Source organism: Conger conger, chromosome 11, assembly GCF_963514075.1.
Source record: "Conger conger chromosome 11, fConCon1.1, whole genome shotgun sequence".
In the NCBI taxonomy this organism is placed as follows: Eukaryota; Metazoa; Chordata; class Actinopteri; order Anguilliformes; family Congridae; genus Conger; species Conger conger.
This window is the reverse complement of record NC_083770.1, coordinates 5,388,365-5,400,446: the sequence shown is the minus strand read 5'-3', so window position 1 is coordinate 5,400,446 and position 12,082 is coordinate 5,388,365. Positions and strand designations below refer to the sequence as shown.

General features: G+C 40.5%; 1 protein-coding gene across 1 annotated transcript; it reads right to left on the bottom strand.

Moving 5' to 3' along the window:
• Nucleotides 1-1,918: 1,918 nt before the first annotated feature.
• On the bottom strand, nucleotides 1,919-4,170 carry mboat4 (membrane bound O-acyltransferase domain containing 4). The gene is made up of 3 exons (XM_061260485.1): nucleotides 4,049-4,170; nucleotides 3,693-3,917; nucleotides 1,919-2,882 (listed from the first exon to the last, which is right to left on the bottom strand). Exons 1-3 carry the CDS (start codon nucleotides 4,168-4,170, stop codon nucleotides 1,919-1,921), a joined length of 1,311 nt encoding a protein of 436 aa, XP_061116469.1.
• Between the last annotated feature and the right edge of the window lie 7,912 nt (nucleotides 4,171-12,082).

The window sequence follows — 12,082 nt, the reverse complement described above, 5'->3', positions numbered from 1 at the left end:
ACTATTTAATCAAAAGCATAGGTAGTAAGTGGTCCATCCTGATATCCTGTGATATATTTTTCATTTTTATAATGGTTTCATGATTTTTATTATTTTAGTAAAGTCACAGTGCCTTTATTTTTAGTGCCTTGTTTGGCAATTTGTAGTTCACTGCAGAAATAATGAGACCCCAACTGTAAATCTAACATCTAAAATTCACTTTCTTTACATCAATGTCGGCTCTGTGACATCTAGGGGTCCAAAAACCCTTTCAATCTGAAAAATGAATGAAATGTTTTTTATCCATTAAAAAGCATATACATTTTCCCCTTGATTGATATCACATTGGAAATGCAAAAGCATTGAGCATTGTGACACAGTGTGGTGCACATAACTAAATATGAAATTATTCACTCCTGTATATTTTTCTGTGCTCTAAAGTGTGTGATCATCTGTTGCGTAGGGATGGGACAACATTTTGCAAATGTCACTACTTATGATCACTCCAAGGGAAATTTTACATAAGTTTACATAAGTAAGACATGGCAAACACCATTGGAACGCTTATACTGTCCTCTACTTCACAAGAGTTCTCGATCAAACCAGAATGAACTGAGAACAGTTATAAAGGCATAAGAAGTGGGCTTTCTATTTGCAGCCTTTCTATTTGTGTGTTTATATCTCAAATGGATTGTTCAAGACAATAAATGACACCTGAATCATGAAACGGACAACTTTATGTGTAACACCAATGGTAAGATTTTAAATTTCTTCCATACTTAGTTGCATATATTGATAGTTGAATGACAATATTAGACATTACAATGATTCTATTATGATTCTTTCAGAAACTACTCAATAGCTCATGCAATCTCTCATTTCACCACGATTCAATTCAGTTTGATTAACTTGATTCCATTTCATTACAGAATTATTTGTATTATACATTGAATACTCACATTTGACTGGCGATATTGATGTAATCAGTATTAGTGGAATAAGTTCTCAGCACAATTATTTTCAAGGAGTGCCATAATTATGTTTCTTATTGAAATTGTTATTTTAACACAAGCTTGAGAATGACATACCCAAAATAAAATGGTTACTATTCTTGAACCCTGACTACAGGCATAATTCTGGTCTCCCCTGACATACTCAAAACATTACTAAAACAAAGTTACAGAAGCTGAAACACAGTGGGAGTGAGATACTTTTTTATCACTGAAAATATTTTCAGTTGGAAAAATTTGAGTGGATACAGATGATTGTGGAAGTGTTGAGCTGAGAAACACAATGGAGCCACAGCCACAATACTGGACAAATGCCCTTTCAAATTTGATGACAATGTAAAACATGAGGATTTTGCATTGTTTTTTCTAAGTTACTTCTTGGCAGGTTTCCAAGAAGGGACATTTGGATACTCAAACAGGACACTAACTGACAGTATAGCTCTTATGAGGTGTGAATTACTGTATTTTGCTGACAAAATTATACAACACATTTCATCCTGACAAATCTAATCTGCACCTCCTCTGAAAACCTATAACTGCAGCTTGCTGCTACATTTTATTATGCATTTTCTGTGTTATAAGCACACTGACATGGGAGCATTATATACACTCAGTGAGCACATTATTAGGTATTTATTACTTATTACTTTTCTCTACTGCAGCTGTAGCCTATCCACTTAGAGGTTTGATGTGATGCTCTTCTGCATACCACTGTTGTAATGCGTGATTTTTTGCGTTACTATCACCTCCCGGTCAGCTTCTGGGCGTTCTCTAGAGACTGTTGTGCGTGAAAATTCCACAAGATCAGCAATTTCGGCATGCTTTTAGTTGCTGCCACATGATTGGCTGATTAAATATTTGCACTGACAAGCTGGTATACAGGTCTACCTAATAAAGTGATCACTGAGTGTATATTGAGTGGCAGTCATTCATTCATTTGCAGGCGTGTTTTTGTAGCAGATAAACAGCAATAGAATATACAGAAATGCAATGAAAGCAGAAATGTAGGTCCTGCAGAATAGCCACATGAAGCAGGCACTGCGGAGCTCCACAGCAACCACCACACACGCGATCACAAGCTGAGTGTGCATCCAGCTCAGGCATTTATACACCAGCTGTTTCCATGGCGTGGTCAGAAGAGGGAATATGCAACAATGTATGCAGTAGTCAGCCTTCACTGTGGCACCCCAGATTAGAAATCCCAGCACCTGACCCGGGTGTAGCCCATGCCACCAGGCAGAGAACACAAAAGTCATCAACAGCGGAGCGGTTCTGCACCTTTGAAAGACTAGCCTGCGCAGCCATGCAGCTGTCGTCCCGTTCCAGCGACGGGCAAAAACAGACAGTCGGCTACACGTCTCCAGGCTCCAGGGGTCGCCGTCAGACAGGCCGTCCCACTGCGGGATGCCCGTGCCGGTGTAGCCCCTGAATCCCAGCCCAGCTGCATTGTTCAGACACTCGCTCAGTGCCCAGTGAGAATAATAGCTCAGTCTGAACGCCAGGGAAAGGGCCCATACCCACAGGATGCCCTGCACTGCACTGAGGTGGGCCAGCCCTATGCTGTGATGCTCAATCAAATCTACAAGAAGATATTTGACCCACTCCAAGCCTAACACCAAACTGGCCTTCCAGCAAACAACATACAGAGGTTGTGGGGGAGGGCTCACGGTACTCTGCTCTACAAACGAAACAAACCGGTGGAAAGAACAAAGGGGTCCACCGAGAAGAGCCGGGAAATACAGCGTATAGCTGAGATAATAGAGCATTGGTGTAGTACTGCCGGGATTTTCCATCCCAGACGGCTGTGGTGTCAGTTTGCCCTCCTGGAGGTCCATTGACACTGATGTCACTCTCTGTGTAAGAAGCATCAAGGATGACACTGCGAGCAGGAGTCTGAGAAAAAGAACGGAGAAAGGAAAATTCATAGTAACTTTGCTGCCAACTTCCAGCAAAACCTACACCACCGCAGTACCTGATGATTATGTACATGACATTTGAATGGATCACAATTATATATCAATCAATCAATCAATTTATATTTGTATAGCGCTTTTAACAAAGGGCCTTTGTCACAAAGCAGCTTTACAGAGAAACCGGGCCCCAAGAGTACGTCTAGGGCAACAGTGGCAAGGAAAAACTCCCTGGCTAACAGGAAGAAACCATAAATGTGCAATTTAAAAAGTTGAAGCAGAGATGAGGTATACTCTGTACAACCTTTCAGTAACAAAGACAGAAACCGATATTTCATGGTATGGTCTTACAAACGACATACTGGTAATGCATCATCTCCAAATTAGTGTTGATGCACTGTATGGGATAAGTGACAAATATATGCATAATGAGAAATAATACCTAGAGACTGAACTAAAACTGCCAGTAGTATGTGACCTGTTGAATTATTTTACCCAAATAATAATATTTCTACCATTTCTACCAATACTAAATTATGGCTGAAACAATGGCTGCTCATGCAAAAAATTATAAATTACTTATTGGGACTGTCAGATCAGACATATGTATATAATGTATATAATGGCCACAATAATGTTGATGTCCAAAATAAATGATGTATACCAATTAGGGCACTTGGAGGACCTTAATGGTATTTCCTTAAATCCCACTTTAAAAATGGATCAATATTTCATGTAAAAATATTGCAGGCAACAACAAGAGAGAAGTTGTCCATTAAAGTCTAAGCCATACCTGTTGTCTGTGGGCTCCTGAAGCCAGTACTCGTTGTATTGAATGAAGAGGTGCCAAAAGCTTTGCCAGCACATTTGGGTTCCAAATACCCAGGCATGAATTTGCAAGGGGCATGCTGTGTGAACCAGCAGCGCAGAAGCCACAGCAGGGACAAACACCAACCAGCAGTAAGGGCCCATGGTGACAACGGCTAAGACACATCCTCCTAACATGAGGTAAATGTACCTGAGAAGACAGGTATGCATAATTAATTCAGTGATACACTTAAAACTTTGAGTCGGTTGGTAATATGAGGTGAATAGCGGTGAATTTAGTTTGTGACATGCAGATGCTATCCAGGAATTGACAACACATACCTGCTTGTTAAGGAGAGGCATCTTTGTCTGGCCAGGCTATAGTACAATAAGGCAATGGGAAATGAAAAAAACTGATAAATCAGTTGTGAGTGTTGCGCAAAAAACATATATTTTAAATCCATTTAAAAAATCTTTAAGTCTGTTTTTCCCAAGGTGAAAAGCTGCTGCTGATTGCTTGTATATCCGAATGTATTGTCTCTCTCTTTTTTAATGTGTCATTTACCTCAGCATAAATCTACTGGACACGCAAGACATGATGGATGCTATGCAGATTAAATGCTAGTCTTTCCTGGTGAAAATTTATACACCAATTGACTGCAATGCTCTGATGAATAGACAAACCGTCTACAGAGATATTTTATCTGAAATGTAGTTGCCAACCGTGTTATGTACACATTTATCTGTGTGTTCCTGATATGATTTGTTTGTAAAATTTCCACATTCTTTTATCTCCCCTCTATGGATATACAGGGCAGGCATGAGGCATTAAAGTTGTTTGTTTGAAATGGACAACAATGTTTAACCCCAGAAGTCGCAACGGCCCAGAGTGGGTTTATTTGCATTCATTCCCTTTTTTCCACTGTGAAATTTTCAATCAATATGTTCACAGGCATAGGCGTCAAACGCAAAGGAGACTCACATACGCCTGCATACTTAGTTCTGCAGGGGCAGAAAAAACACTTCTTGTCATGGAAAACTATGATTTTTTGGCCACTATAACTATTACTTAAAAAGAAAGAGGTATGCAAAAAATGTGGTCGGCCCAGGTCAAAAAGCCTAATATGTAAGTGAACAGAAGCTGTAAATGTTACAATGTTAAACACGACACATTTCTTCAAATGCAGTGAAAGTGTTTACTTTTTATTTACATTTTATACAGTTACAAAATAATAAAAAAAGGAAAAAGGCCCTGTGCAAAAGTTTGGGAACCCTGTCAGTTAGTATTTTGTAACTCCTCCTCGAGCAAATATAGCAGCTTGTAAAGAGTCTTTCAATTTACGCTTCTGGAATTTTGTGTAACATATTTTGATGGGTGTTGAGCATGTTTGGTGTAAATGATGAGGGCCAGACAAGAATTAAAGTGCAAAAAGGTGTATTATACAAAGTGCTACAGTACAAACACATATAGGTCACAAGGCCGAGGGACACGTATGTTGCCAAATAAATGAAATAAACTAAACAAAACCAAGCTAGAAACAAAGATAGACTGACTGATTTATCCAGCAACAAACAAAAGCCTATGACTACTCTAACATAACAAATTACACAATTGACAACCACCCCTTTCCTAATGTGTCTAATACACAAATTCCACCGACATGTAGCAATGGTGTATAGAGGCCTCTGACTTACCTGCCCCAGGGCCTGGACTATACACACAGGCAACCACACATACACACAAGTAGGGGGAATAGTAGTTTTTAACACACATACACAAGTGGTAGCAGTGAGAGATGAGATAAGTGCGAGCTCAGTGAGAGAGATATGAGAGAGAGCTGAGTGGCAGCAAACTAACAGCTTTTAGAAAGGATGTGATTGGTGGAGGCGGGACCAGGATGACGACGAATGACAGGTGGGACAGCAAATGGAATTGTGATTTGCCACCTGCAGTGTAAAAAACGGAGGAAAACACAAGACAACAACATGGAATGTAACAAATAGTAGCAACAGGGTACAGTATATAGGTATGGAATTTGATATCAATAAATATAGAAATATACAGTGCATCCGGAAAGTATTCACAGCGCTTCACTTTTCCCCCATTTTGTTGTTTTACAGCCTTATTCCAAAATGGAATAAATTCATTTTTTTCCTCAAAATTCTACACACAACACCCCATAATGACAACTTAAAGGAAGATTTTTTGAAATTTTTGCTAATTTATTAAAAATGAAAAACTAAGAAATCACATATACATAAGTATTCACAGCCTTTGCTCAGTACTTTGTTGATGCACCTTTGGCAGCAATTACAGCCTCAAGTCTTTTTGAATGTGATGCCACAAGCTTGGCACACCTATCTTTGGGCAGTTTCGCCCATTCCTCTTTGCAGCACCTCTCAAGCTCCATCAGGTTGGATGGGGAGCGTCGGTGCACAGCCATTTTCAGATCTCTCCAGAGATGTTCAATCGGATTCAAGTCTGGGCTCTGGCTGGGCCACTCAAGGACATTCACAGAGTTGTCCTGAAGCCACTCCTTTGATATCTTGGCTGTGTGCTTAGGGTTGTTGTCCTGCTGAAAGATGAACCGTCGCCCCAGTCTGAGGTCAAGAGTGCTCTGGAGCAGGTTTTCATCCAGGATGTCTCTGTACATTGCTGCATTCATCTTTCCCTCAATCCTGACTAGTCTCCCAGTTCCTGCCGCTGAAAAACATCCCCACAGCATGATGCTGCCACCACCATACTTCACTGTAGGGATGGTATTGGCCAGGTGATGAGCGGTGCCTGGTTTCCTCCAAACATGACGCCTGGCATTCACGCCAAAGAGTTCAATCTTTGTCTCATCAGACCAGAGAATTTTGTTTCTCATGGTCTGAGAGTCCTTCAGGTGCCTTTTTGCAAACTCACCCTAACCCTAACCCTAACCCTGCCATGTGCCTTTTACTAAGGAGTGGCTTCCGTCTGGCCACTCTACCATACAGGCCTAATTGGTGGATTGCTGCAGAGATGGTTGTCCTTCTGGAAGGTTCTCCTCTCTCCACAGAGGAACGCTGGAGGTCTGACAGAGTGACCATCGGGTTCTTGGTCACCTCCCTGACTAAGGCCCTTCTCCCCCGATTGCTCATTTTAGACGGGCGGCCAGCTCTAGGAAGAGTCCTGGTGGTTCCGAACTTCTTCCATTTACGGATGATGGAGGCCACTGTGCTCATTGGGACCTTCAAAGCAGCAGAAATTATTCTGTACCCTTCCCCAGATTTGTGCCTCGAGACAATCCTGTCTCGGAGGTCTACAGACAATTCCTTTGATTTCATGCTTGGTTTGTGCTCCAACATACACTGTCAACTGTGGGACCTTATATAGACAGGTGTGTGCCTTTCCAAATCATGTTTAATCAACTGAATTTACCACAGGTGGACTCCAATTAAGCTGTAGAAACATCTCAAGGTTGATCAGTGGAAACAGGATGCACCTGAGCTCAATTTTGAGCTTCATGGCAAAGGCTGTGAATACTTACGTACATGTGATTTCTTAGTTTTTTATTTTTAATAAATTTGCAAAAATGTCAAAAATCTTTTTTTCACGTTGTCATTATGGGGTATTGTGTGTAGAATTTGGAGGAAAAAAAAGAATTTAATCAATTTTGGAATAAGGCTGTAACATAACAAAATGTGGAAAAAGTGAAGCGCTGTGAATACTTTCCGGATACACTGTATCTACCAGCAAAAAAAGAAAATAAAACTATTCACAGGTCCTGCATGTTCAAAGTCAGCCGAAAAAACAGGTAGTGACTACAAACTCCCCAAAACCAATTGACAGAGCTCGACCTGATTATGCCATGTGTAAAGTAGAGCAGCCACTGTACAACCAGGCTGATATCCCACTCGTCTGAGACAAAGTGATGAAATACAAAGCAATTTCATTTCTAGATTGACTTTGTCAATTTCTTAGTTTGTTTCCCGTGTTTCTATATATTTTCTAGTTCTGTTTTCCATTTTGTGTTTCTAAGTTTTCACTGAAACTGCCCCATAGTCATGCCCCCCACGCCTGTTATGTTGTCTGTGTATATAGTCTGTTTCTGTTATGTTGTCTGTGTATATAGTCTGTTTCTGTTATGTTGTCTGTGTATATAGTCTGTTTCTGTTATGTTGTCTGTGTATATAGTCTGTTTCTGTTATGTTGTCTGTGTATATATTCTGTTTCTGTTATGTTGTCTGTGTATATAGTCTGCTTCTGTTATGTTGTCTGTGTATATAGTCTGTTTCTGTGATGTTGTCTGTGTATATAGTCTGTTTCTGTTATATTGTCTGTGTATATAGTCTGTTTCTGTTATGTTGTCTGTGTATATTTTCCCTGCTACCTGCTTCTGCTTGCCTGCTCCTGTGGTCCTGTTACCTGCTCCTGTGGTCCTGTTCCCTGCTCATGTGGTCCTGTTACCTGCTCATGTGGTCCTGTTACCTGATCATGTAGTCATGTTCCCTGCTTTTGTGGTCCTGTTCCCTGCTTTTGTGGTCCTGTTCCCTGCTCCTGTGGTCCTGTTCCCTGCTCCTGTGGTCCTGTTACCTGCTCCTGTGGTCCTGTTCCCTGCTCCTGTGGTCCTGTTCCCTGCTCTATGTCCCGTCCTGTCTCCAGCCCTCACCGTTTCGCCTCCGCCCGACTCCTTACCTGTTCCTGCCCTTTGGACTGACTTCCTGGTATCGACCCCGCTGTCTATCAGACCATTGTCTGTCCTATCGTCATAAACTGCTTTATCCCTGTTATTATTGTTTGCTGCCGAATGACCCTGGACTGTACAATTTTGTCATTAAAGCAACCTATTCTGCCACTTCCGAGTCCACGCTTGGTTTTTGACAAATGGATATAGGTCTGTATGGAACATAGTGGCAGCGGACCGATGCTGAGACTTTGAGGAAGCAGTGAGTGCATACTGAGGAGCGGTTGTAGAGCTGGGTTAGAGCTCACGCAGCCTTGAAAAAACCAGACCATTGGTCACAAAGTAGAATGACCTGTTGCTATTTTCAATTCCATTGCATTACGTAGCAGAGCTTACTGCCATTCCAAGCGATTAATGTGACTACATACTTTCAATTTATTAGGTATTTATTAAACGTATTGTTTAGACTTCTACGGTAGCCTATCCACTTAGAGTAATGATGCCTTGTGTGTTCAGAGATGCTCTTCTGTATACCACTGTTGTAATGTGTGGTTATTTGCGTTAATGTCACCTTCCTGTCAGCTTTGACCAGTCTGGCCCTTCCCCTCTGACTGCTCTCATTAATAAGGAGTTTTTGCCTGCAGAATTGCTGCTCACTGGATTTCTTTTTTAGTTTCTTACACCATTCTTTGCAAGAGACTAGTGTGCATGAAAATCCCAGGAGATCAGCAGTTTCTGGGATACTCAAACCACCCTGTCTGCCACCAACAATCATTCCATGATCAAGTCACTTTGATAAAAATTTTCCCCATTCTGATGGTTGATGTGAACTGAAGCTCTTGATCCATATCTACATGGGCCTAATAAAGTTCTTGGTGAATGTAGATGTATGAAGTCACCATAGGCTAAGGATAATTGTTGTAAGAGTTGTAAAGCTTGTTTACTTATGCATGCTTAGGGATATTAGATTTATAAATGAAATGTGAGCATGTTTGATTTGTGTGCACAATCTAATAACTGGTTGTACCACAGAATTAAGGATGTAAACAATGCAGATTCTAGGCATGATGTCCCCAGAGCTTCCAGGGAAACCTAAAGCAGAAACAGGAACTGCATTTTCCAAAGTCCTGTGGATTATTACATCTGGCATGACTAATGATGTGATACTGTACAAATACCATGCAGGGTACAATCACGCTGACAGCATTGAGAAAAATCGAAATATAATCAGCTGGCTTTTACAGAATGCAATCCTTGAAAGAACTTTGTACTTTGTTCCTGGGAGGGCAAAAACCACAAAATATCTCCTCCCAACAAAGGTCGGCCAGATTAGCAAACGACTTGACAGAGGAAAGGAAAATTCCTTCTTTGTCCCCAAATGGCAACAATGTTTTCACATTTTCGTATTTTGCATATTTAGATTAAAGTATGCCATGATATCAATATTATTGAAGGCAGAATGCAGCTTTCCACCAGATTTCCCAAATCAGATGAACTCTGACTACCACAAACAGGTGTGCCCAACCGGAAGTGTTGTAACAATTTAGACATCTGTTGACTAATTGGGAGCAGTTCGCATCACTGCCGAGTCTCTGCATCTTGCCTGCTTCTGTGTGCAGGCAGCTTACCCCCCTTTCTCCTCACAGGTCTTACAGCTATTGCATTGAGTAGTGATTCTATTTTGGTGATTCTTCATATTGTTGATTTGTAGATCAAATCACTTGGTTTGAATGCACTTAACATACTTATAAATCTGAATTAAAAGCATCTGTTAAATTCATGAACTTAAAATTTTTTCCTAACTGTAGCTAATGGTGACAGCCAGTTAGCTAACTTTCACATACGCATTAGTCGTCTGAAAATCTTATCTCCAGATGTTTCTTTAGTTTGGATGTGGAATCCTTCAAAGATTAAAGTTCAGCCAATCACCGTCGGTGTGTGAGTGTGTGTATGAATGGGTGAATGAGAAGCATCAATTGTACAGTGCATTGGATAATGCCAACCATTTACCATTTACCATATAGCTGGGAGGGAAACAGGCACAGAAATATGGCGCTTTTGCCATGGTCCACAGTTTTTTCTCTGATTGGTCAATGCAGCATTTCACGTGAACAAGGTTATGTTGCCCCTTTTGTAGATTGTAATAGCTGCCTTTGTACATTGCACCTAGCAATCACTGCTAATCTATTCTAAATTAGCTAGCTAGCTAGTAGGGTTGCCACATTTGATGTGTGAAAAACCGGGACATTTGACGTGCGACGCGGGGCGTTAAGCCATATTTGCAAATATACTATGTTAACAGTTGTAGGACTCCCTATTGCCTCTCTTACCTCTATTTGTCCTGACGTAGATGCACTCTGTGGCAACCAGAGGGGGAATCAGGGAGATGTGCATATAATTTAGAGTGAGACACAAGACACAGTTTTAAGCACTCAAGGGTGCAATTATTTTTTTATTTAAAAAAAACATAGGTTCGTCCCCTCTTCTGAGGGTATTAAGGCATTATATATGCATTTTATAAAACTGACAAGGTACACTTACTGGTGATAAGGTACACTTTCGTATTTCTGCTACCAATTAAAAAGAAGTATAGGCATATGGCCAATCGTCGCAGTGTTTTACTCATGACACGGGATTGGATGTCTAAACGAAAAAGAGGAAAAAACAGAAAAGCAGTAGAAGAATCTGGTTTTATTTGGACCTCTGACATTTAGAAGTACAAAAAAACAGGACAATTCGTGTCACAGGAAAGAATAGTCATTTTCCAGGGCAGTCGCTCTAAAGAGAGAACAATCCCGGGAAAACCAGAACGTGTGGCAACCCTTCTAGCTAGCTAATTATACTCACTAAGCAAGTTAACCAGGATTAGCAGCCAGAAGTTGCACAGGTTATCATAAACCATATAAACCCATACGGAAATCTAAAATATAGACATAATGTATATGCATGTGTGGGAGCACTGTTTATGTCCATATTAGAAATTGGCCCATTTTCATATTTGTATATATACGTTTGTCTGGCATACATATGGGACATATGCATACACTCGCTGAGCAATTTATTAGGTATTTATTAGACTTATTTTTTAGAATTCTACTGCTGTAGCCTATCCACTGAGAGTTATGATGCGTTGTGTGTTCAGAGATGCTCTTCTGCATACCACTGTTGTAATGTCTATGCATTTCACAAATGTATGCATTGTACTGCTGCCACACAATTGGCTGATAAGATAATTAGATAATCGCATGAATAAGTAGGTGTAATAAAGTAAAAATGTTCATAATAAAGTGCTTGGTGAGTGCACATGCTTAATATATAGTGCCCATATTGGATATCCAGTGCCCTTCATACCATTTGGGACAAAGACCCTTCATTTATTTATTTGCTTCTGTACTCAATATGAGACGTGATTAAAAACTCACATGTGATTAAAGTACACATTAAGGGCATTTTTATACATTTTGGTTTCAACATGTAGAAATTACAGCAGTGTTTATATATAGTCCCCCCATTTCAGGGCACCATAATGTTTGGGCAATGTTATGTAAATGAAAGTACTCATGTTTAGTATTGTAACAAGTCCATACCCTTGTTATGTGGGATTTCCAGTAGCGTGCATTCTTTGTCAGTTGGCAATGGCAGGCAAAGACAGTAGAGTCCATGGAGAGTAAAGTTCTGTTTATTGTAGAATGGATTCTGCACCCCTGGAATCTCCCCCTCAACC